The 27471-nt window shown below is 39.5% G+C and overlaps 1 protein-coding gene across 1 annotated transcript in view; it reads right to left on the bottom strand.

Moving 5' to 3' along the window:
* The window catches only part of Scn8a (sodium voltage-gated channel alpha subunit 8), a 116675-nt gene extending 100013 nt beyond the window's left edge, over positions 1 to 16662 (bottom strand). The window contains exon 1 of the mRNA XM_010628614.2: positions 16338 to 16662. Within this exon, the coding sequence (XP_010626916.1) occupies positions 16338 to 16613 (276 nt within the window). The 5' untranslated portion in view covers positions 16614 to 16662. The remainder of the gene's footprint in view (positions 1 to 16337) is intronic.
* Between the last annotated feature and the right edge of the window lie 10809 nt (positions 16663 to 27471).

Below are 27471 nucleotides of genomic sequence, written 5' to 3'. Positions count from 1 at the left end.
TCTAAGATAATCTATGTAAAGCCCGGTTAATATCATACTTTTTTTTTTACCCCACACCCTACACCTAGGTTTTAAGCTCTTTGAAGGCGGAAATCAATCTTATACTTGCCTCCAGTTCCAATATAATGCTTACTCCATGAGCTCCCAATACACAGTTGTCAGCAGATTTTATTTTTAAAAACATTCCTTTCCCCATCTGCTCTTTCCTTTCCTAGTCTGCCAGGGTCACAATCAGTCTCTTTTCAATAGAAAAGCACAGCCACAATAGAGCTACATATATTCTGGACATACCCACCGCACCACCCACTGTTGATATTGTGTGTGCTAATATTCTCCCTGCACTAAAGTGCCCTGGTTCTGGTGGGGTACATCATAGAGAAGGCCTAATCTTGGGCCGAGGATTTAACTCATTGGTTTCATTGCCTGCCTTGCAAGAACAAGGTCCTGAGTTTGATCCCCAGTACTGGGGGTGGGGGGAGAGAATGGGAGCGCGAAAAAGCGCCTAATCTTGAAAGCAAAAGGAAGTAGTAGATCTGGAGTTAGCCTGAAACAGGTCAAGGGCAGAGCTATGGTTCTTCTGTTTCTTGGCTTCTTGAAGAAACAAACAGGCAGGACTTCCCAAATCCCCTCTCTGAAATACTTGTACCCTTCTGTGTTTCTATAGCAACTCTATGAAAATACCAGGCCTCTGAAATAACCTCCTTATTCAACTTCATAATATTCCTGTGAATTATGCTGAAGGAGGAATTATTAGTCTCTATGGATATTACAAAAGCTCAGGAGAGGGACACCATCTATAAAGGTCACGCAGCAAAGAGCAGTGTATTATGCTGAGCTCAGAGCCTTTCCACGGCTTCTACTGTGCTAGATTGGGAGGCAATTTCATGGCTATATGGTAGAGAATGAAGCCGGTGTGGGGGATGGATCCTCTGGTGAATGGGAAATTTGAGCCCCTGGGTATACTACATAAAGAAGCTAAGCAACAATGAAAGAACACTGGCCCATGTCCTAGAACCTATAAACCAGCAGGCCAGGCCTTTATTAAATTCCTACCTGCCTTAGGAGGCAAACAACAGGATTTAAAAGTAATGTACTTTGTACCTTCCATTTCTCTTGTCCCTTAGTTTAGCCATGATAGAAATACAGATCTAGTGGTACCACAGAGTACTTGCTATCACGAAATCAGTGACTGCACGACTTGGCATACAGCATGTGCTCAATAAGTGGCTGCTGACAGGTTAATGAACAAATACTTATGTTGTCTGAAAGTGAGTGAAAAGGAGAAAAGGAAGAGACATCAGGTAATTGGAACTGGTACATCTTGGTTGAAGAAAAACTAGGAGATAGCAAGGACTCTGGATATATGGCAAGTGGAAGACTGATGATTGTGAGGGAAACTACATTATTTTCAGTGAATTAAACAACTGATTTTGCAAGTAAAAAGGCTTTATTAGGGACATTTTATGGGTGAAATAGAAATTTCATAATTTAGGTACTGAGTAGTTCACATAAAATAATTTACTACCCCTTTCTAAATATTTATATCCTGTATCTTCATCATGTATAAAAAGCGGTTTTTTTGTGTGTGTGTGTGTGGTAATGGGGACTGAATCCAGAGCCTTTGCACTGAGCTACAGCCTCAGCCCTTTTTTAATGTTTCTTTTTGAGAGAGGGTCTCACTTAGTTGCCAAGTTGTCAGGCTGGACTTGAACTTGTGATGCTTTTGCTTCAGCCTTCCAGAGTTCAAGGCAAAACAGATCTTTTCTCAATTCAAAGAGAAATTAACATCTGACCCATACCAAACCTGAAAAGAAAGCAAATGCTCCACATTGTAAGTAGCAAGTTGCATTATAACTTATATGCAATTTTTCACAAATTCATTTTTTTGCATAAAGCAAGATGGTTTTTGGCTCAAGTACTCAAAGCTTAGGAATTTCCCTGTTAGCACTGGTGGTAAGTGTGGTAGGCTTTGTAGGCCACACAATCTCCATTGCACAACTCAATTCTGCCACTGTGGTGCACAAGTAGTCAATGACAAGGTGTAAAGAGAGAAGAATGGCTATGTCCCAACAGCAATTCATGGACGTGGACATTTCATACAGTTTCCACATGCCCAGCTGTTCAGGAATGTAGAAACCACCAGCTAGTGGGCCACACAAAAACAGATGATAGGGCCAGGGATTTTGCTCAGTGGCACCATGCCTGCCCCACAAGCACAAGATCCTAAGTTTAATCCCCAGTACCAAAACAAAACAAAAAACAAAATAACAGATGACAGGAGTGATATGATCCATGAGATATACTAATATCAATTTTTGACCAAGGAACTGGATACACAAGAATCACCTGAGTAGCTTTTATAAAAATGCATGTTCATAAATCCTAGCTTTAGACGTTCTCCTTAAATGAGACTGCAGAGGAATCCAGGAATTTATGCCTACAAGTTCTGGGGAAACAGCAGATCATCCGTCCACTCATGACCTGAAACATTTGGGGCATTCCTCACCTATGTCTACCTAGCTGGGTGGCCTGGATGAGCCACTGAATCTCTCTGGATCTCATTTTCCTCATCTGTAAAATGAGAAAGGACTACCAGATGGGTCTTTTCCAGCTTGGAAATATGTGATTCTATAATTTAGGAATTTTACAAAATAGCTGAGATGAAGTGCAACAAAAACAGCAAACCATATTTTTAAGGAGAAGGCCTATTATTATTTACTTTTTCACATTACATCTTGGTAGAATTCTTCTGAATTACTTATTTCATCCTTTCAAGTTAGCCTGTCAAATTCAGGGACAACAATGCTTGACACTCTCCTGGTAACCGTACTTATGTCGGCAGGGGGCAGCAGGAAGCAGTCTCCTGCAGAAATGCATCTTAAAATGCTTCTCCCTGCACACTGTCTTCTCTACCTCTTCCTCTGATCGCCAGAGAAGAGTAAATATGGCAGAATGAATAGGTATGACTAGGGATATATTGACTTTTTAACAAATATGTAACTTAATTTTAAGCTATTCACATGAATGATTAAACCTCTGCCATCATTGATAAACTGCTGGCGAGAGCCAGAAAGGATTCATCCCTTGTGGAACCCTGTGCTCCAACAACTGATTTTTTTAATGCCTTCACAGGACAGCGAGCTTTAGACTTTTGTGAAAATACGTCTTAAGCAACAATTACTTGATGCCCATAAAGTTCAACAGCATTTTACTTAGTCTGTCTTAAATTAGATCTTTGTGAAGTAAATGAGTTAAGAGGGAAACTGAAATTGGACTGTGGTTTACTGCCCAAGGGGAAATATCAGTTTATAGCAACCGTGAATGCATTACAGCATAAGGCCCATTAAGAGCTGTGCAACAGCTCTTAACAAATTATGGCATGGAGTATTAATAAATGTGTCATGCCGGTATAAAGTGAGCTTTCTGAAAAGCATAGGCTTTTCATTTCTAGTTAGCAATGTGGGGCTTAGAGCACACGATGTAGGAGCATTGCCGCTGCTAACTCAGGGTGATGTTTCGTGTGTCTTTGGAGCTCCCAATTAGGGGAAGGGACATTGTGTACAGCCAGATACAAGCACATTCATATATGCAGCACACAAATCCTAGCACATGACAAATGTAATACAATGCACACACAGTTAACAATACTATATCAAGGCCCACTTACTGTTATGTCCCAACCCCCATTGCAAGACTGTAATAACTTTTTTAGCCATAAAAAGCATAAATTAAAACCAAGGGTACATAAACATGAAAGAATGTTATGTAGAAGAATTCTTGGTAGAGGCATAGAGTATATTACAGAATAGCCAGCTTCTTAAGAGAATGCTTCTCTTCCAGCCCCCACTTTGCTGTGGAGCATGTGCCCAGGATAGAGTGACTCTCTACTTAGCCAAGTTTTCCATCTCCTGAGAGGTCATCATCTCAATTAGAGCAAAGGTAATCTGCAGGCATCTGATGACCTTCTGGTTCTAATTTGTAACTCTACAACAGGGCAGCCAAGAACTAAGCCCCTTTGAGTCCATGTGGCTACATGCTATTGCCACTAACTTATCCTGTCTCCTAGAATCCAGACCCTGTATTTTCATTGTTCTGATCTCTAGAACTACCTAACCTCCTCACTCTTTTTAGTTTTTTTAAAAAAATAAATTTTATTTTATCCCATTTCCCCCAACTCTCATTCTTAGCTGAATTTTTTGGCTGCCTTTCCTCTGACCTCTGCTCTTCTTCTCAAGTAGGCAACTGGCCAGTTGTACACTAATCAACAGCAACGTGGCACTCTATTCTGAGCAACTATCTACACAGCCAATATAGCAGGCAACAAATAAATGTCCTTGTTTTAACAGAGGAAAACATAAAGCAGAATCTAAACATATTCTATACCAGGCTATGAAGCTGCTTGGAAATAAATGGTCTGTCAAGTCAAAAAGACTAAAAACCACGTTGAAGAGTCTTGATGTCTTAATGCTAATGCTAATGCTCATCTACCTAGTGGATCCCTCAAGTAAAATCACAATACAGTTTGCAGTAAGTTCCCAACTTATGAACATCTGAGTTGTGAACTTTCACAGATACTAATGGGCCTCAAATTATACCTTTGTGATGTGAACAAATTTCAGAAGTAGCTCATGTGTCTGCGGGGCATTGCTACAGTTGTGCTGCTATGTGCTTATGTATAGTGCAATGGTGTACAGTAGTGCAGTGCTCAACCTGAGCACAGGATGTCCAGAAACAAGAGGAAAAGCAGTGGTGATGTGGAGAGGACAGCTAGGAAGTGCAAAGCAATATATACATTGTCTATTTATGTCAGAGGTGTGTAAGACTCATTTGTCAGTCTTATCAACGAATCCAACTTACAAACGTTCTCCCAGAACGGAGCTCATTTGTAAGTTGGAGACATAAGTTGGGTTCTTATATAACCCCCACTGTGTCCCAGGAAGGTGCCAGCAAAGGTATAACTAGGCTGTATTTCCAGAGTCCTGTGTCCTGGTAAAACCCAGCTGCTCTTAAAAATACTAAAGCAGGACACATGGACTGAAGAAAAACTTTTTTCTAAGTTTGTGCTACTGTTTGAAGCGCATTGACTATTTAGAGCCCTTATCTTCCAAGTCTCTGTAATTCCTTCTAATCAATGGTAATTTTACCTATGAGTCTATCTGAAGAAATACAGTAATACCTCAGTTTTTGAATGGCTCCAAGCTCAAACTCTGCATTACTTGAACAGCAAAGTTTGCAAAAAAAATCTGGCTGGCATTTGTCACTTTGCTCAATTGTCGAAGTGAAAATCTGACTTGAAAAAACCTGTAGGGGACATGAGTAAGTCACAGATCACATCTCTTCGAGGATGCAAAGGGATAATGCTTCAGTCTAAGCGCCTCTCTTGCACAGACAATATACAGTGCTTGTGTCAGTGCCTTAAAACATTTGTCAATGTGCTTTTTTGTGTGCTTTATTTGTGTGAAATATCATGACCATGGCTCCAAAGAAAGTTAGTGATATCAAAGAAAGCGATACCAAAGAAAGTTAGTGATACCAGCAGTAAAGGAAAACTGTGAAGAACCATGATAGATTTACAGAGAGAAATCATTGTGAAATTTGTTAAAGTCCTGGAAAAATGAATTTCTGGGCCTCAGAACCAATTATTCAGTTTTCCACTATTCTTCATGGGAAAAATATGTTCAGTTCTTGAACTTTTCAGTGTTCTAATACAAATTAGGAACAAATTGAGTTTGACAACTGAGGTATCACTGTGGTAACATCCAATGTTTATTAAGCATTTACTATATGACAGGCATCCTTCTAAGATGTTTTATACATCAACTGTCTCATAGAATAGTTACCATTTTATAGATGATGAAGTTTATACCTAGAGGTAAAGTAACTTGCCCAGGACCATAGGGCTCATAAGTGGTAAAACAGAATTAAACCAAAGCAGCACAGGATTAAACCAAGGAAGTCTAATTTCAAAGCCTATACTCTTACTTTTTATGTGATACTGCAATTAAAAACTGCTTCAAATCAGGCTTGGTACTGCAAACTTGCAGTCCCACCTACTCAGGTGGTAAGATAGGAGGATTGCTTGAGCTTGGGCAGTACAGTAAAACCCTGTCTAGAAAAGTTTTCTAAAAAAGGCTTCAAACCTACTAATCAAATCTAGTTCTTCTTCCATAAAAAAAAAAAAAGAAAACAAGCAGAGAGAGCAGGAGCTGCCAGAGTTACTATGGTTCAGATCTTCTGGCTTCCAGGCTAGAACTCTTGTTACCACACCAGGTTGGATCCAATCCTCAGATCGATGAAGGAATCTCTTCTTAATCTTTTAATATTCACAAAAAGGAAAGCCCTTATGTGTCCCTCAGAGAGCATAGCAGTTGTTCACTTTTTTCCCCCAGGTTAGGCTGAAGATAATGCTAGCACCAAATCTACGTGAGGTGTGTCAACATACACCTTCTCATGTGGTTTGACTTTATAACCTCATGCCTTCCAACCCACAAACATCTTTTTCACCTTTTCTATGCCTTATATACATTATGTTGAAGATATAGCCTGAAACAAAACTTTAAAAAGCCAATATATTAACTTCTGAACAAGGAAATGCAAAATGACAGAAAATGCTCTAAAAATGATAGTGGAAACCCAAAACAAAATATTTGTTTACAATATGCTCCATAGCATGGTAGAAAGACTATGAATATTAAATTCATAGATCCTTGGAAGTAAAACTTCACTATACCACATACTAGGAAAGGGAATTTAAACAAGTTAATGTTTCTGAGTAGTAATTTTTTTCTGCTTTAAAAAATGTGCATCTGCATACTGAGATCTCCCAATCATCAGAGACTCTTAGGGACTGTAGAAATCTAGAATGTCAGTAGTGTCACCAGCAAGGACAGCTGATGAAAGAAGAGGTTTGAGGATGAAAACGAGTTCTCTTTAGAACATTAGTTCACTTGTAGGAAATCCAGACAGAGGTGACAAGGTAGAGAAAATCCAGGCTAGAGAAAGAGTCAAAGCCAGAGGCTTGCCTAGATATCATTGGTAAGTGTGTATAGACCCCAGCCAGAATGCCATGTGGAAAACCGTGGTGTGGGTACCCAGGTCCCAGCCAGGGCCCCACCCAGACACCAGCAGCTTAGGCACACAGGCCTCAGCCAAAGGCCTACTGGAAAACAGCTGCACAGGAGTGCAGGCCACAGCTAGAGCCCCACCCAGATACCATTAGTAAGTTCATGTCGCCCCAGCCCGAAGTCCACTCAGACACCAGTCAAAGGCCCTCCCAGACAACAGCTATGCAGGTGGGCAGGCCCCAGCCAGAGGCACAGGGCTAAGTGTGCACAGGTCCCAGCCAGAGCCCTGCCTGGACAATAGTGCAGTGCAGAGATCGAGGCCACCATTCTGAATCCATGAAATGGCACAGTGGTGAGCAGCAGAGAAATGGCCTCTCTGAGGTCTGCTAAGAACTGAAGCCCACTGGGCGAGCAGAGTCACCTCAACAAAGGGACAGCAAACTGAAGCTGTTGAAATGAGAAAACATGTAAACAAGACTCAAAACTAGACTTCCAGATCACCTAAGGGGCAATGAACACGAAGGGGCAATGAGATGGAACAATATGAAACTCAACCACATAGACTCCCGGAAGTGGTTTCAAAAGAGGACATGGAAAAAATAAAATCAGAAAGTATTTCTCAGATTTTGTCCATAGTGAAAGACATGATTAATAACTCTAGGGCAGACACAGATTTAAAAAAAAATAGAGGAGCTGAGGAACATGCTGGAATCCAGCATAGTAAATACATGGAATCCAAACAGATATCCAGGAGGTTAAAAACTCCATCAAAAGTTTACGCAGCAAAATGAGCCAATGTAAGGACAGAAAATCAGATATAGAAGATAGAATTGCAATTAGTAACTAGGAAAAGAAAAATTTCTTAAAAATAATAAGGAACCAAAAGAAATCAATCCAGCAGCTGCTAGATGATGCAAAGAATAACATAAGACTGATCAGAGTCAATGAAGAAACAGGAGAGAGTGCAAACAACATTAAAAAACTGTTCACAAGGCCGGGCGTGGTGGCTCACACCTGTAATCCCAGCACATGGGAGCCTGAGGAAGGAGGATGGTTGTGAGTTTGAGACCAGCTTGGGCTACATAGTGAGTTCCAGGTCAGTCTCAACTACATAGTGAGACCCTGTCTCAAAAAACAAAAAACAAACAACAACAAAAAATCCTGTTCACAGAAATAATGGCAAAAAACTTCCCAAGCATGGGAAAAGAATTTGACATACAGATAAGTAAGGCATATAGAACTCTAACTAGCAGTGATTAAAAAAAGAAAATCTACACCTAGGCATATTATAGTAAAGATTCCAAAAACCCAACAGGAGAAACAGAGTTAAGAGCCCTGCTACTGAGAGGTGGGATGAGATCATCAAGGAAGAGTGCCAAATAAGAGGAACTTGGGCCAATAACTGAATCCTGGGAAATAACAGTGAAAGGAAAGGTGGAGAGAATGAAAGAGAAAAGAGTCTAAGATAAAAGGGTTAAGGAAATAAAAAACTGCAAAAATCAGGGAATAATCAGTGGTGTCAAACACAGCACAAATGTTCAGTGAGATAAGACCTTAAAACATCATAGGCTTGAAGATTTGAGATCTTACCCTCCTTGAAAGATTATATTCTGGGAACATTATGAGAGCAATGAGGAAGCAGATCCAGGCTGCAAGGATGGAGGAGTCAGTGAGAGGTAGGTAGGTGGCATACAAAGGTTATTTACAATTCTCAATGGCATGAGAAATGATTAGACCAGATGGGGATATGAGGATTCCTGACAATGAGACGGGTTTTGTGTGTGTCTAAGAACTGAGGTGAAGGAACCAATGGGTGAGGGAAAGATGGAAAATAACAGAAAAGAGAGGGGATAATCAAGAACATGAAGGTCTCAAAGCAGAAGAAAGGCACAGGGTCAAAAGCAGGAGAGAGGAATTGATTGATTTTGAACAGGAGGGGCACCCTGTCATTTGAAACTGAGGAATCTTTTTTTTTTTGGTACCAGGGATTGAACTTGGGTCCTTGCGCTTGCAAGGCAGTCCACTGAACCACTGAGCTAAATCCCTGGCCCAAGGAATCTTTATTTAAACCAGATGCCACAGGTTAAACTGCAGCCTCAACAAAGTGTCTAAAAAAGGAGTGCATTTTCAGGGATTCCATCAAAACTTCTACTAGACTGAGTTGGCAAAAACTCCCATATAATGGAGCACTCCTAATTTTAAATTATGTCAATGAGGGTTGAATGTAAAGCACCACTTAGATCTCTTATGTGAATTTGGAGGCAATAAGAGAAACATCCCTCTGTGTAAAGATCACAGTCTTACTCTCCTTAACTAAGAAAAGACTTAAATATGGTTATTATCAGAAATTACCCATATTATAACCTAGAGATATTCTCCAATGTTGTTAAATAACACTACTTAATAGGTCAATTATTAAAATAAGATTTCATACATAACTCATATCTTGGAGAAGCCAACCAAACTAGCTTCTAAAACTACCCACCAGTGGCACATTATGGCTGAGATGATTAGCTAGTAACATAAATCCCAGAATTAGGGTAAAGGCTAACTCTTTGACATTATGTGGCTCAGAACTTTAGAGTTACAACTTCATGCTTGTAAAAGACTTTACAAGACCTGGAGCCCTTTTCTTGAGAAATGCTATGGTTATCTGTAGGCACTCCTATAGCTCACATGGATACTAAAATGCACTGGATTCCTGCCCATGTAAAAATCTAAGACTGGCAAATTCTCAAGAGAGGGATAATGCTGGCTTTTAAATAACACAAATTATCTACAATACCTTTTAAAAATTAAAATTAAATACTTGCTAAAGGCCTATTTAAATAGTGAATATTTGAAAGAACGTATATAACCTTTTGTTCTACTGGACTCTCCAAGTGTAGTCTCTGTACTATGTCATATAGCACCCCACACCTCTAACATACTTGGACCATATTAGCTTTTTTTTTTTTTGGTACCGGGATTGAACTCAGGACCTTGCACTTGCAAGGCAGGCACAGTTGTCACTGAGCTAAATCCCAGGCCCCCATATTAGCTTATTTAATGCATGTATCATTATCTTAATTATCTTATTATTTTTTGCTTTTGTTTTTTGAGACTGGGTCTCACTATGTAGTTGAGATTGACCTGGAACTCACTATGTAGCCCAGGCTGATCTCCAACTCACAGTGATCCTCCTGCCTCAGCCTTCTGAGTGCTGGGATTACAGGCATGCATCACCACGCCCAGCTATCTTATTATTTTTATGTGTTTATTATGTTTCCCCAACAAAAAATGAGTTCCAAGAGTATATGTGACTTGTCTGTTTTGTTTCCCAGGGCACAGAACAGAGCCTGGGCAAATAGAAAATACTCAATAACAATTTGTCACATTATCAAACAAATGACTAAATGCACAATTGCTCCCTTAACCCTCTACAATCAATCACAAATCCCTTCAATTCATTTCTGTGCTAACTCTTAAATTCATTTATTCCTTTTAATTTTCACTTCTACCACTCTAATCAGGCCTTCATTATTTCATGGCTGATCTCCAGATTCTAGTTCTTTAGCTCAGGATCATTAAGCTGCCTGTAAAATCACATGCCCTTTTCTCTCATCTAACACCCTTAGTTACCTCTATTGCTTGTTCATTAAGGACAGGTCTTTTGGGCCTAAAATTCTCAGCAACCATGATTTGGCTCATGCACTCCCTCCCCAGCATCCACTTCCACTGGTCTGTCATTCTTCACATCCCAGTCAAATTAGATAACCTGACTTTTTCTTATACATCTTCTGCCTTTCTCCCTGAGCCTCCGTGTCTAGACCGTTTTAGTCCATACCTCATTTCTAAAATCCAAGGCCTAATTCAAACACTTTTGCTATGAAAGTGTCCCAGGACCCCCTTGTCAAAGTGATGTCATACTATAAGCCACCGCATTACAAGTAACTTAGGGAAAAGAATGGATTTTGTTTCCCCAAGAGAACTGAATGCTTCACTCTGTAAGTACTTAAGTGGGTGTGGTGGTATATGCCTGTAAACCTAGCACTCTGGGAGGCCAAGGCAGACAAATTCAAGTCCAGCCTAGGAAATTTAGCAACTTAGTGAGAACTCATATCAAAGTAAAAATTACAATGGGGTGGGGATGCAGCTCAGTGCAAAAAAGGCCCTGAATTCAATCCTAAGACCCTACACACACATGCACATGTGCACACAAATACTTGAATAATTTGATCACATTTTATCTTAAACCACTCAACAGGTACCTGTTCTACATCAGTTATTTTCACTTCCTTTATGGTCAGTTACTAGAGGGAGGTTTACAACTCACACTGCCAAGAAAACAACAAAATAATTAGTGCAGGTGGATATGACAGAAGGTTTGTGTAATACACACTTATGATCAATAAATAAAAGGCAACCTAATGATATAATGTTCTTTTAACTCCAAGCCTTAGGTTATACGGGAGCCATGGTTAGCCTAGTGGCATTTAACAACAGTTATCTAGCCCCCAGAAAACATAACTAAAAATCAGAAAACTTAACTCCTGATCCACTTTTTTACCTCCTAAAGTAAACCAATTCTTTAAGAAAGAAACACTGGTTATCAGTCTTTTTCCCCTTTTGAGTTTGGTTCATTTTGAAAGATGGGAAATTTTTTCATTATAGAAAAATTTGTAAGGTTACCTTTCATGTCCACAACACTTATAAAAGTATACAGCATTTTCATATGCATTATAAGATTAATTCATTCAACAAATATTGATTGAGTGCTTACTGCAGAGCAGGTACTGCTCCAGCAGAGGAGGCTATAAGATGAACAACAATCAAATAAATATACCACATGTTAATTGCTGTCTTGTCACGAAGAAAAATGAAGCATGGCTGTGGCAATAGACTGTTTTGTTAGGCTAACAAAGAAATGATCTTTACAATTTTGTAAAATAGGTGGGATATTAGCTATTAGCAGAATCTTAATTTTGTAGACTGGAAAAACTGAGACCTTGAATGGGTAAGTGGCATGCCCCAGATCACCTGGAATTAGATGGAGATGGGACAGAGATATGAATTTCTACTGTTAAATTAAGAGAAGAGGAATCTGATTTAGAAATGCTTAATTAAATTCCTTTCCCTCTGCATAATCATATGTGGGGTAGTAAACGAGAACCCCATGTATATCCATCATTAATCCATCATCCTGAGAACAGCCTCACTGGCTCAAAAGCATCTGCCTCAATTTGGTTTAATGAATAAAACAACTGAATACCACTTTGTTTATTTACATTGTTAGAAAAAAAAATTAACAATAAAATAACCCCAAATTAAAAATATGTAGTTTAAAATTACAACAGAAAGCAGCATATAGGCTCACTGTGCAAAAGTAGGCTTGGGAAGAACACATTAGAAATACTTTACATCACACCTAATGAACATAATTCTTCCCCTCACAGCCTGTCTTGGTGCTTCACAGCTGCTGAAAGTGTGCACAAATAGATTTGGCAAGGGATTTCTGACAGGAGCTCACAGAACTGCATGAGTACATGCACATGTGTGTTTCATTTAAGAGTTCTTTATTGGAGGAAACTGATGGTACAACATTAACGAGGTAAAGAGAAAATTAAAATGATTGTTGGGAACAGAGGTACTCTCCACACCTAAACTGAGTGAAACCTGAAATCACCTTCTCTTTCATTCAGGCTGAAGACCTAACTGTACCACACAAACTCAGAATGAAGAAGAATCAGTTCTGGTTTAGAAAAATTAAATTAGGCCACAAGGAAGAAAAACCTATGGGCCAGGCCTGGACAAATGCATAAAATACCAAAAGGTGAAGTTAAAAGAACAGAGCAAATTCCAAGAGGAGGGGATGAAGAACAGAAGGTGGGAAACACTAAGGGAACAGAAAGTAGTATTCCACACTAAAACACAGTATGTCACAGGCAAAAGTGTGAAATACAATTAGAAAGACACAAGTCCAACTCTACTGGGCATATGTTATAGGTATGAACAGAATTTCAGTGATTTGGCTGAGGGCAAATAAGAGGCAAAGTTGGAACTATGGCCAAAGCTTTCTATTCCCAGTTAGGAGCTATTTCCAGTATATTATTCTTATAATAATAAGGAATGGACTGTGGTGGGTAGAAGATAATCTTCGTAATAAACCACAGGATGCAAATGAAAAAGGAGTTTACTTTTCTTTATTGACATTCGCCTGTCTAGTTTTAAGAACTGAGCTAACTGGGGCTACAGATTAAATAATAAAAAATTTTAAAAGTGGGAAACTAGGGCTAGTGATTTAGCTCGGTGGTACCATGCCTGCTTCACAAGCGCAAGCTCCTGAGTTCAATCCCCAGTACCAAAACAAAAACCAGGTGGGAAACTGGAAATATTTTGCAATGAATGTACAATTAGGAGGCACAAGTTCTAGTACAGGTTCTACCATTGAGGATGATTCTGTGTTTTGACAAAATACTTATTCCCTATGATTCTAAGAGGACTCTATTTTACAGGAAAAGGAATACTGTATGTGAAGAATTGACAGTAAACTGTACTTTGAGAAGCTATGTGTAGTTTTCATATTCAAGAGAAATATGTGCTATTTAAACACATCAATGAATCCTGCAATTTGGACTTTTGTATATAGAACTTTCTTAAAATTATAACACCTATTTAAAAAGATACATATCAATTATCAGGTTTAAGAAATGCGAAAGGGGGCAGGTATCAACTAGGAAGACCATCTTTCAACTTAATCCACGAACTTTCTTGCTGGAGTACGAAATCCACAATGGGATGAAACCAGAACCTTTTTAGGGAATTTATTTTATCTTACCCTCTAAAAGAAAGAGGGAAGGAAATGAGAAACAGGTTTCTAGGAGAGTCAGAAAAATGACTAATCAGTTAGAAAAGGAGACCAGAGGAAAACAGAAAAGGATTCTACTTGCATCCTATAGCAGGAAAAAAGGTTATTTTTCAAAAATTATTGAAGGCAGTCCTCAAAAAATTAACAGAAAGGAATGTCCTCTTAACGTCATTTCTACCCTTATAACTTTTTGATTTGTGGGTTAATTCCCAGTGTGCTGTCTTATAGGGCAGGCCCTGGTAATTTAGTTTAGTACAAAACCTAGTAAATATGAGGTTGTTAGTACTGTCAGTGAAGATTTGTGAGTACACTTGAGTAAGCATATTATTTATAACCAACTGAAAAAATTCTCATTTAAACATACACCGAAGAGCTGGGGGTGTAGCTCAGTAGTAGAGTGCTCACCTAGTATTCATGAGGCCCTGGGTTTGATCCCCAGTACCAAAAGTAACTAACAAAATAAATGTACAATGAACACTTCTGAAGTGCTAGGAATGCTCCTTCTTGACATGGTAGTGTGTTTTATAATAATCATTAAGCTATATATGTATACTTTATAAATTTCTGCATTGTAGTACATTAAAATATATATTTTTAAAGACTACAAAAAATACAATTTAGGTTATCCTTTCCAAGAACAATTTACCCTGTGGGGAGGACAAAGGCTGAAGTCAGACTTTCTATCATGACCAACCTGTCCCGCAGTGGATTTCCATCAACAACTTGGCCAGAGACCCACTCTCTTTGGAGAAGAGACCTCACTCACAAGCCAGGCCACTGAAATCTGGGGCACTGGAAATAGACAGAGGCTATCAAGGGGGCAGGAAACAGAGAAAAGGAGATACTAAGGAAAACTGGGCTCTGACAACTAATAGGTCTATACATTTTTCATATTTTAAGTCAGGTTTAAGAAAACAAAATTCAACTTGCACCTCAGTTGGAAAAATAAATATTTTAGGCCCAGAGCTACAAAGAGAATTAGGTCCGTTAGTCACAGCTAAAAGTCACAAATTCATTTTGTAAAGTTTTTGTTCTTTATTTATTAAATTTTTACCCAAAACTATTTGTGCTAGCTTGGACCACACACTAAATAAGACAAATGTAAATAATAAACACAGTGAACTGCAGTAGAGTCAAGAGTCTTACTTCCAGTTTATTGTTCTTTATATCATATCATGTTTAACTTGAACTCAGAAGATTTAAACTACTGGTCCACTTTTTCCTATTATGCAGCTGTTCTGAGCTGCAACAGAATATATGGGTTAAGGACCATATAGTGTAGAGAATGATTTAACTGCTTTTGTCATCCTGAGCTAAAAATGCCTCAAAGACTACAGCTAAAAATGCCTCAAAGACCACATCTAAATTTCTCACTTCTGTCCCATTATCAAGCCAAAGCTGAAATTTCTCCCAAACTTGAAAGATTAAAAGGCAGTTTTACCAAGGGTGATTTATAAGGGCAGTTATATTAACAAGGATAGTTCAGTTAATATTTGTAAATATATATTTTCACAAAGCCATTTCCCTCTTATCTGGAAAACCCCACCAATGTAATTCCTTACACAATCTGTTGAATGAGGGGCCCCCTAATTTGTGTCTGATATCAGTCCTCAGGATTCAGTGGCTTAGTAGTTGGCTGGTGAATCATCCAGGAGGTTTTGTTTCTCAATACTTGTTGCCTTGTTTCAGAAGATAACTATGAGAAAGAAACCCAAGATTTGGTCAAATATTTGTTTGGGAAGTTTGGAACCCTTGGCCAAAAGAAGACTGGTGTTTCTTTCACCTGTGCTCCCCACCTGCAAAAAGAACAGAACTGACTTTGCTGCAAGAATCATCTGGACAACCATATAATGAAGCCAAAGACCTGGAGTCTTCCTCCTTGTCCACTGTGCTTTTATTCTACTCCTGTACTAAAAGCAATGCTCTAATGTTACAAAGGTGGCGCATAAGAGAGCAAACCCATTACCTCCACTATATTAATCACAGGTTCTTTAAAGACAGAATTTCAAATGTGTGTTAGAGAGATTCCAAAGAGCTCTATCTTTCACTATCCCCTCTTTTTTGGACTCTAGTATATAGTTCTGTTTCATTTATGGTTTTTTTTCTTCTTTATTTTTGATGGTGCTGGAGATTGAACCCAGGGCCTCATGAATGGTAGCTTAAGTGGACTGGGTTACACACCGGGCCCTTTTGTCTTTTGATCATCTGGCCTGGAGCCAAACCCAGAAGTCTTACCAAGATTGACAACCAGAAGACCCACAGAAAACCCTCAACAGCAACTGAATGGCAAAATGCTCCCCATAAACCAGAACTGTAATAAAGGTCAACTACTTCTCCCCACTCTGGCAGAGACACACAGTTCTTCCTCCCCTCTCCCGCAGCCTGTCAGAAAAGGGGCATCTGCAGCTACGTCTCCTCCAACTCACTTTCTGCGTCAAATAGTATGGGTCAAAGTCCTCCAGGGGAACCGCAACCAGGCCTTGGGGGATATCCCCATAGATGAAAGGCAAACTCTTTCCTGCTTCCAGGTCACTGTTTGGCTTGGGCTTGCTGTCCTCATCATCTTCCCGATGGCTGCCATCGGCCTTTGGTGGTTTCTTGAGCTTACTCTCAGCAATGCGCCTCTCAATATTTGCCAGTGACTCAGGGGTGAAAGGCTTAAAACTATCAGGGCCTGGTGGTGCGAGCAGCCGTGCTGCCATCTTCTCATCCTGCAGCAGCTTCGTTAGTTATGCTGCGTCCCGGACAGGTCAGCTCTGGAAGAAACAGCAACACAGACAGTATTAATCAATCACTGCTCTAAAAAGAGGCCAGACTAAACTATCTCACTCTCAAGCTTTATGCACAGCCTTTGCAACAGATTCTTCCATGACATGGTTCTTTTTACTTCAAAAAATCTGTGGTGTGAATGGACTAGATAATGTTCATAACCATCCCTTGGGCAAGGATCAGCCAGGAAGATGGAAAGATAAGCATCTCCTGAATTCTAGCATTTGTTACATTTACCTAGATCCACTCATTATTAGGAACCACATACAACAGAGATGCATTTCATATCCTTAAAGTTCTATTCTAAACTAATAAAGCATATTTAACACTGCTTGGGGACATATGTCAGTTTTGGCATCCTTATATGTTCATTCACCTTCCTTTCCTGATCTCCACTACCCAAAGACTTCCTTTAACTGCAACACAAGGGTAAATTGTCCCTCTTCTCAAATTTCAATCTCTGAAAACAAAATTAACCTTTAAAACTTTTCAGATGCAAAATATAGATAAAATAGCTTCTATCTGCTTTAGTCTTTCCATTTCAAGTTGTTTTTCAATTCACCAAGTATTTCCTCAACAAACACAAAGCATATTTCTCTGTGGCAAGGGCAGATGCTGCTCCTAGGACCTGCAGCTTAGCAGTGAGAGGGATCCCAGAGAACTTCCTCTGATGCAATACACTGCAACACTGCAGGCTCGGCAGGCTGAAGAGGCAGGAAGGGCTACCGTGCTCCTGAAGACTGGAAGGACAGGGGCAACAAACCAGAATTCCCTTCTAAAGGAGATGAAGTAGAAGCTAGTGATTTCCGAGTAAGGTGGCATTTGAAAAGTCCATATCCACTTCTATTTGTACAGAATCCTGGGGGATTTACACACAAGCCTTGAAATGGAGGAATCATGGTGGTAAAAGCAGAAGTGCTCAGTTCCAGCTTTAAAAGGCCTGAAAAGGGCCTTACTGGCAGCTCACCTGGCATCCATGGTGCAGTTTTCTTGAAAGTACCGCAAGGACAGCCCAGGAAAAAAATTTTTTAAAGGCTAAAGACTGTTCTTTCTCCTCAGGGTCCACTTCAAGGCAAGCATCCATAAAACTTGAGGCTTTCAAGAGAGCCAGTAATAGAATTAACTCTAAGTAGTCTGGGAGTGCAGTGCCTGTGGGTTCCATTCACAAATCTACCTGCTCAGACACAGCTGGGTATGGTGCTCAGCCTGTGGAATCTGAATGTGGGCTGTGAGACCACCTACTTGAAGCAGAGGGCTGATGAGGTCAGAATCACTGAGCTTCGCACTGCACCAAAACACACCATTCTACAGGCCATGGGGGAAGAGGGCAGAGAAATCATTTCCATGTAAGAAGCATAGGACTTTAGAGCTGCCAAGATAGGTTGTACATCTATAGGTCCCGCTCATTCCATTTTGCAGATGAAGAAACTTAGGGTACTAAGGTTGGATAACTTGCCCAAAGTTGGAGCCAGGATAAAAATCACAACCAAAGAGCTCTAACCCCTCAACTCATACTTTTTTTATAATAACAAATAATCAGTTATCCATCCTATCCTATCCTATCTCCCACTAGTTCCCAACAAGAATAATCTGGTTCATTAAGGAAATCACACAAAAATGTTAAGCCTTTATTGACCCATGACTTTATTTACAAGGTTTTCCAAATCTAAAATTCCTTTTCTCTGATTCCTTTCCTACCTCCCCCTACTTTGCCTCCAATAAATCCTTCTACAGCAAGGCCTATACAAAAACTCTAGCCTCTGCTAATTCTTCTCCTTCCCTGCTTCTACTGTAATCTGTGGTTATCCGACCTAACACTGATCATGGGCTGTGTTTCAAACATCTTGCTTGCATTAACTCATTTAGTCTTCAGAAACATACACTTAGGGCTCGGGATTTAGCTCAGTGGTTTCGCTGCCTACCTTGCACGTGTAAGGGCCCGAGTTCTATCCCCAGTACAACCACAACAACAACAACATAAACTTAGAGAATAGTTTTCCCAAAGTCACACAGCTAAAAAATGACAAAGTCAGAACTCGATATACACATATAGTCACTTGTTTCAGCCCTTTAATCAATGCTGAACTGTACCTTAAATAGTATAAAATCTTAGAGCCTTTAAAACTCCCTTTTGTATCCCTTTTACAGAGAACAGGAATATGCCTGGAACCCATTATGAGAGTGAAAATTTGGGACTCCCTGGCTTCCACATCCACATTCACCCCCAACTCTAGGTCACTCTCTGTTCCTCTTCAGAGGACAAAGAACATTGCAAGAGTAAGTTGTTTATGATGCTGACAGATTCTGGTGATCTAATTGCAGGCAGCTGGGCTCTTCACAGCAGTTTGAGGCTAGGGCCTCTGCCTATGCTCTAAGATCAGGATTCTTCCTACCTTCCCCAGGGCCACATCCCTGCAATCAACCCTGCTTCCCATTACATTTTCAACCCTCACTTTTCCTTCCCATATCGTTTCCTTGTGTATCTTATCCCTACTTGCTCTTCCTTTGGCCCATGTGACATTATGTTATCCTAGTTCTAACAACACCTGTGGTCTCTTTCCCTTCTACAGCCTCTTTCTCCTCTAGGGGCTGGCCTGATATTTCTGTTACACTCCTTCCTTTAGGGATTTTCATCTACTCAAAATAATCTGCACTGCAATGATTTTCAGATTTCTGTCACTAGCCCTAACTGTTCTTTCTTCTGAGTCCCATAGTTGTCTCAAGGGTGCCTGCCATCATTTCAAAATTTAAGCATTTAAAATCACTCTTACTTCCAAAATGGATTTCTTCTCTCAGCTTTCTCATGCACGCTACTGGGACCATCATTTTCCCAGCTGTCTAGCAGTCACCTCTACCCAGTCCTCCTCTGCTGTCCAGAACAAGCCAGAAATGAATCTTCCCCATTCTGCCTACAGACCTTCCATTTTCAACACTGCAATGGCCTCCCCAAAGGGGGCCAGCTCTCAGTTCACTAGGGGCATCTCCAAAGATCTTTCTGCCTAGAAAAAAATCTGTTTTCATTATATTATTTCCCTCCTTCAAACCCACAAGAGCTACACAGCACAGATTCCAAACTTCTGCCATGTCACCGCCATTCAAGCCCTTGGCTATTTTATGCTTCTCAAACATTCTCTTTTACTGCTTCCCTGCAAGAACATTTACTCAGGTGATTGTCGTTCCTTTTTTTAGATTTTCAACGTTTCTCTTGTTTCAATTTTATATTATCACTTATATGCGTATTTTTTTTAGAGATTTGTAAAAACTTGAAAAAACTTGCAAACAAACCAAGTAGGCAGAAATATTTAAAAAAATTAAGAAAAAGTTAATGTGTCATGAATACATAAAATATATGTAGCTAATACTATATTTCAGTGATGATGAAACTTTTGGAGCTTTCAATGATAACAAACAGCCCGCTGTGACAGACATGCCATGGGTTCACCACCACTGGTATATTTGATCATTTGCTACCATAAAAGACACATAAATCTATTATAAAAACTAAAATTTATCAACATAAACTTATTTATCAAAACTCATGAACATACTTAGACCATACATGGGTGCCATTTATGGTACTGAGAAAAACAAATGTAAAGATCCAGTATTAAATCATAACTGCAGAGAATTAACTTTAGCGCATACTATACCACTCTCAGACTTTCCTAGGCAATCTTTGTGCTACTGCAGTGTGTTCCTGGTGTGCTACTAATCATCTCTACATGAGCAATTTGTCTCTATAGTAAATTGCTTATCTCAGCAAAAAGTAATCTCACAGTTCTTGTGCATTTTTCACCATACATAATACATATAGCACATAATATATGTTACTGTTATCAACAACAGGATAGTAGCAAAGTTTCTGAGGAGTTAAGAGCTATGTGTAGATTTTCAATGGCATGAGGGGTGAACACCCCAACTCTGCATGACTGAAGGGTCACCTTTGATGCTCTTTTCACTGAACCATGGTTTCTTAGTCACAGCATTTGTCCAACATACTTCTACTATTTCAGCTGGTCATCTTCCAGAGAGCTAAAGATAACATAGCTAGCCCAGATGATAAAGGACAGTAAAAGGGACTTTTAGCCTTGAAAGTTTCAAAGAAGACTGAATTAGACTCAAAGATAAATGCAACAGATAGGTAGAGCCCTCTTCCTTTGGCCATCCAGAGGATTAAAATATTAAAATGCCATTTCTGGACTGGATACATACAAATAAGAATCTGAATGAAGGGAGACATGGCATGGAAGACAAAAAGAAAACTGGCACTGAAGTGGGGTTATAACAGGGATAACAGGTAGGAAAGTCAGCTAGGAGGAGCTTTTGAAGGAAATACCCTAGGCAAGGGTGTACGAGAAAATAAATATAAAATAAAAAGTAGCAAGTAGTATTAAGAACTTGTCTCAGGGGTTGTTTATATATATCAGTGGTAGAGTGTTTCCCTAGTATGAGTGAGGCCCTTGGTTCAGTACCCAGCACTACTAGCTAGCTAGCTAAATAAATACACACGTAGTCGTGTTAGACTCAAAAAAGAACAAAGTTGAAGAAGCCATACTTTCTGATATCAAAACTTGTAAAAGTTTGGGACTGGCAGGCATATAGATAGATGGATAGATCAATGGAATAGTGAGCCTCAAATGATTTTCAATGAAGATACCAAGACTGTTCAATGATATTTTTTAATAAATGGTGGTGCAAAAGTTGGGTTATATATGTGCAAAACAATGAAACAATGCTGTTATACTACATACAAAAATTAACTCAAAATAAAATGGATCAAAGACCTAAATGTAAGAGCTAAAATTATAGCATTCTTAGCAAAAACAAAAAATATAGGGGAAGGCTTCATGACATTGGATTTGACAATAATTTCCTAGTATGACACTAAAAGCACAAGTAAAAGAAAAATTATATCAGCCTTCATCAAATTTAAAACTTGTATATTAAAGGATACTAGAAAGAAAGTGAAAAGACAACTCACACAATTACATACTGGACAAGGAATTAATATCCAGAACATATGAAGAACTCCTATAACTAAAAAACAATTTAAAAACAATTTAAAATAGACAAAGCCAGGGGTGATGGTGTACACCTGTGATCTCAGCAATGTGGATGCCTGAGGCAGGAGGACTGCAAGTTTGCCAACTTGGGCAGCTTAGTGAGATTCTGTCTCAAAATTTAAAAGTGGATTGGGGATGTAGCTCAGTGTAAAGCCCCAGATTCAATCCTCAGTAACACAGATGCGCGCGCGCACACACACACACACACACACACACACTCAAGACAAAAAACATGAATAGGAATTTGTCCCAAGAAGATATACAAAGGTCTGGTAAACACATGGAAAGATGTTCGACATCACTAATTACTAGGTAAAATGCAAATCAAAATCAAAATGAAATATATACCAGGATGGCTATAATACTTTTTTAAAAACAAGCAAATAAGCCAACTGTGGTAGCATACACCTATAATCCCAGAACTCTGGGACATGGAGGCAGGAGGATCTCAAATTCAAGCCCATCTGGTTACCTTAGCAACTTAGTGAAACCCTCTGTAAGATTAAAAAATAAAGAGGGCTGGGGACATAGCTCAATGTGAAGACCTTGGGTTCAATCCCCAGTACCACAAACACACACATACACACACACACACAAAGACAAATAAGCAAAACCAGAAAAAAACAAGTGTTGATAAGGATGTCAGAAACTGAAACTCTAGTACACAGCTGGTGTAGAAAAGAGGATGGCACCCTCACAATTAAGCACAGAATTATTGTAAGACCAATTCCCTTTTAAGTATATCCTAAAAAGAACTGAAAGCAAGGACTTCAACAGACATTCCTAGCAGCATTATTCATAACTGCCAAACTGATAAACAGCCCCAATTTCCATGAATGGATAAATAAAATGTTACGTTCTGGGCTATTATGCAGCCTCAACAAGGAAAGATATTCTAACTCATCTACAACATGGATTAACCTTGAAAACATTATGCTAAGTCAAACAAGCCAGACACAAAAGGACAAATACTATAGTTCAATTTATATGAGACATCTGAAACAGTCAAATACATAGAAAAAGTAGAACAGTGGTTACCAGGGGCCATGGGATTTACTGTTTAACTGGCACAGAGTGTTAGTTAAAGATGATGAAAAATTCCTGGGGATGGACAATGAATGTAACTTAATGTCACTGAACTGTACACTTAAAATGGTGAAGAGTAAATTTTATGTTGTGTGTGTGTGTGTGTGTGTGTGTGTGTGTGTGCGTGTGTATTTTGGTACCAGGGATCAAACTCAGGTCCTTGCACCTGTGAGGCAGGTACTGGACCCACTGAGCTAAATCCCTGGCCCATATATTTTTTTATGAGAGAGAAAACCTTACTCTGCCCCCTAGTTATATGCCAGAAGCTATACTCTGATGAACATGATTGTTCACTCTTGCCCAAGAGACTTAGAAGTCTCCTGGGGGTAGCAGACAAGCAAAGAGGCAAAGTACAATAGGATAAACCTTCCAATAAAGTAAAACAGGCTTTTACAGAAATACACAAGCAGGACACCTAATCTAGTTTGGAGAGATCAGGGAAGGCTTCCTTGAGAAAAGTGACATTGTAGCTAAGGCCTGAAGGACAGGCTGCTGGAGTGGGGGATGGCTAGAAAATGGGTAGAGCTTTACAGGAAGAATCAGCATATTCAACAGACCACAGACAAGAGAGACCCAGCCACTTGAGTACTGCAAACAGTTCAGTGGAAGTGGACTTTAGAAAATTAGCTAACAGGTAAGCTGATGCCACATCAGGAAAGCAAAAAGGAGATACTGGAGACTAAATACAGAATGGCAATCTAAATTACATTTTAGGAAGGTTCCAGCTACCATGGGAAAAGGGAGGGAGGGAAGGAGGGAGGGAAGGGAAGAGCAAGGCTAGGCAGAAAACTGTTATAGCAACTCAGCTGAGACACTGATAGCCTGAACCAGGTAGCAACAGAAGGGATGACAAACTGAACAAGTCTGCTGTTAACTGAGGGTAGCGAGTAAGGCAATGGGAAAATCAAGGATAATATCCAAATGTTTATCTTGGAAAAATGGTAGAAGGTTGTGAAATTCACTGAGAGGGAGTAAATGTGACCTACAGCTCTGGGGTGAAGATAACTTCACTTTTGAACATGTTGTCTCAAGTGCTTTGGTACATTCTCATGGGGACACCACTCAGGCAGCAAGATATGTGGTTCTGAAGCTCAAAAGAAAGGATTAATAACAAGAACAAAAAAAGAAGAAGCCTGGTATAGAACTACAGCTAGATTCTGAGCACCACAAGCCAGCTCTTTAGCACACTGGTATATAGCTTGTTTGGAATTAGCCAGAGGAGCAGCTCTGCACTGGGAGGAAGGTGGGTGGCTCTTATCATAGAAGAGAGAAACACAGCCAGATGGATAGTTTACACTGTCCCCACTCCCAGGGCTCCTCCTTCCTCCAGTGACAACTAGATGCCAGCCTGCCAATTTCCTACTTTGTGTCTTACAGATTTCATTTTAGAAAATCTAACAGTTCTAAAAACTGAAATAAAACAAGTTTGTCAAACCTTACTTTTAATCATTTTAAACATGAAAAATTGCAGTCTTAAGCCTCTCCATAACAGCAAGATCTGGCTCTCTCTCTCCCATGTCTTGTGATCTCTCCATACCCTGATGCAGGTCAGCATGCATGCTAAGTGAAAACCACTCCATACATGCTTCTGTCTCTCTAGCTTTGCACAGAGCAAGGCCACTCTGCTTTTGGGGACTGAACCCTTGATAGACAAACTGCTTGCCTATTGAGCTACACTCCTGCCCATTTGGCCACTCTTGAAGTATACACATTCTTCCCAAACCTGACACCCACAAATGTTTCCAAACCTGACATATTTGACTCTGACTATCAATAATGGGAATCTTATAATCCTTTTAAGACACTTGCTTTTGGTTGACATAACATATATATGTCTTCCTGCAGAAACCCTTTGAAAGGTCTGATTATAAAGAAGCCTAATATGTATATAAATGTAAGATTAACCATAATATAAGTAACTTTACCAGGAAATACTTTTAAAGCACTTATACTTTCAGAACCTGGATATTTTGACATAAAAACACCTAGAAAGATTCATAGGTAAGAATTTGTCCTATTTAAATGAAGTCAAAACCAATGGCTAAAATCATTTTATGTGTATGGATATTGCTGTCACTTTGTTTTGGAGACAGGGTCTTGCTATTTTCCCCAGGCTGGTTTATGTTTATAACAACTTCACATTACTTGTTGGATAATTTTTTTGGGGGGGTACTGGTGATCGAACTCAGGACTTGGCACCTGCAAGGCAGGCATGGTGCCACTGAGCTAAATCCCTGGCACTACATTGCATGTTTCAGCACTCCTTCTCCTTGCCGGTGTCCCTTTTAAGACCCCTTACAGCTCTATGGGTTCATAAAACTAATTAGCTGCCTGGACCCTGATACTAGAAAAGCAATTTCTCTGACAGAATTACCAAGGTTCAAAACATAAAACATACAGAGGCTTAAATCAGAAAGCATGATATCTTGACTCAAAACCTATCACCAGGGCAGGGATGTAGCTCAGTGGCAAAGTGCTTGACTGGCAAGTGCAAGGTCCTAAGTTTGATCCCTGGTACAAAAACAAACAAACAAAAATACCACAAAAAACACAAATCTATCACCAACTAATAAGGTGCTCAATAAATAAATGAATGCACAAACAGAAAATAAAACAAAGGTCTGGTACCATTCAGTTGACGCTCACTGCAACCATGTGCAAGAATTCATTCTTTCAACAAGCAATTCTTAGTGTCTGCTGTGTGCTGCCATGGGAAAACTTAGAATTTAGAAACTGGTATCAGGGCACATTCTCCAAGTCACTGTCTGTCAGTCACATTGCAAAGCAGATTTCCCCACTGTGTGAGTAGAAAGTTGCATTAAAATTGTAAAGCTTTGTTGTTTTTAATTATAATAAAATCTTATATGAAATGCCAATTAATAAAACACACTAAGGTTTTTTTGTTCTGTTTGAAGAAGGACCTGAGTTTAAAGTCAACTTATTTTCTCTCAGCAAGCACTGAAGACAGTCTTACAGTGTCAGAATACTGAAATGAACATGTAAAACACAAGAAAGTGGTTATGAACCTCTGCAAAGCTGATGTAATACCTATGAAGATTATGATAGTTTGCATTGTCAGGGACTTTATAAACACGATCTTTAATCCTCACAGAAACCTACTTAGGTAGGTATTGGTAGCTTCATTTTACAAGTGTGAAAAGAAAAACCATGAATACCCAAAGTCACACCAGAAGCAGCCTCTCCAAAGCCCACATGTCCTCCCTATATGATGATGGCTTTGACAGTGACTAAGATCGAGTACTGCAGTTGCCTACTCCAGAGGAGCTCTATGAACAGGAAGAGGATTTTTAATGAAAATAAGAGAACTGACAGCTTGCAAAGAGTTCTGCAATCCAAGTAACATACAGGTTGCTTCAGTGGCTGAAATGATGACATGAGGATGGAGTCCAACCATAGGGCATTAACAGAACACTAAGAGCCAAATCAAAATCCACCAGGCCACCTAGCCTTTGGTGTGGATAAGAAGTCTGGATTCAGGCATCACAAAAGGCCACCTCAGGTTTGTATAGTCATTGCTCTTCACCTGCTAAGTCAATCACTAACACACAGCAGGGCAGATCCATGAGATGGTTACTAAAGAATATTCTACTGACCATATTCAGAGACCCTACTCATACACTTATGAGGTTGACAGGGGAAGAGAAGGTAGATCATCTAAGTAGCTGCTATGGTACTCAAGACAATTGCAAGGGGAAACAAAAACCAATAGGGAAGCCAGGTACAGCTTCAACCATGGGAGTAATGAAATCCTCCTTCTCACAGGATTACTATGAGGAACAAATGAGAAAATATTTATAAAGAGCTGTTATTCAAATATAAATATATAAATAGTAACATACACTTATAATCTCAGCTACTTGGGAGGCTGAGGCAGGAAGATCATTGAATTCAAGGCCAGACTGGACTACATAGCAAGTCCTGTCTGAAAAAACCAACAACAAGAAAACCCCAAACCCCAAAACAAACCCAGTAGCCTGACCGTGCATTGCTAGGAAATCACAGCCATGATTAAAAACAAGGAAGATCTTTCTGAACAAGATTTTTGTCCCGCTAGGATTTTAGGATATTGAGCTGACACAGTGACAAACTCTTCAAACAGTTACTGAGGCTACAAATTAATGCAACCTTATATTTATATAATGCTTTAACATTTACAGAGCATTTTCTTATCCTTTACCTCATCTCATCCTCACTTTTGAGTTTAAAGACGCAAATATTGTTAGATCCAAACTTCACAGAAAAGGTGTTTAGGGTTAAAGAGGTGGACTGACTTATATCAAACAGCCAGTGACATAGGGACAAAATATTAAGTGCCCCCTGTCTAGTTTCTAAGGAGGGAAAATTCTTTTCCAATTCAGATTAAGAGAAAGTAGAAAACTGTAAATATTAAAATAATAAACTCTAAATAATAATGATAATGACAGTGATGATAAAGAGGTCAAGGAAAAGCCAGGCATAGTGGCGCAGGCCTGTAATCCCAGCACTTATGAGGCTGAGGCAAGAGGATCGCTGTGAGTTTGAGACCAGCCTGGGCTACATAGTGAGTTCCAGGTCAGTCTCAACTACATAGTAAGACCCTGTCTCAAAAAACCAAAAAAAAAAAAAAAAAAAAAAGGAAGAA

The sequence above is a fragment of the Fukomys damarensis genome, unplaced genomic scaffold (genome assembly GCF_012274545.1).
Source record: "Fukomys damarensis isolate Sample0158 unplaced genomic scaffold, DMR_v1.0_HiC HiC_scaffold_15, whole genome shotgun sequence".
Taxonomy (NCBI): Eukaryota; Metazoa; Chordata; class Mammalia; order Rodentia; family Bathyergidae; genus Fukomys; species Fukomys damarensis.
The sequence above is the reverse complement of the archived record's forward strand: the minus strand, read 5'-3'. Positions and strand labels throughout refer to the sequence as shown.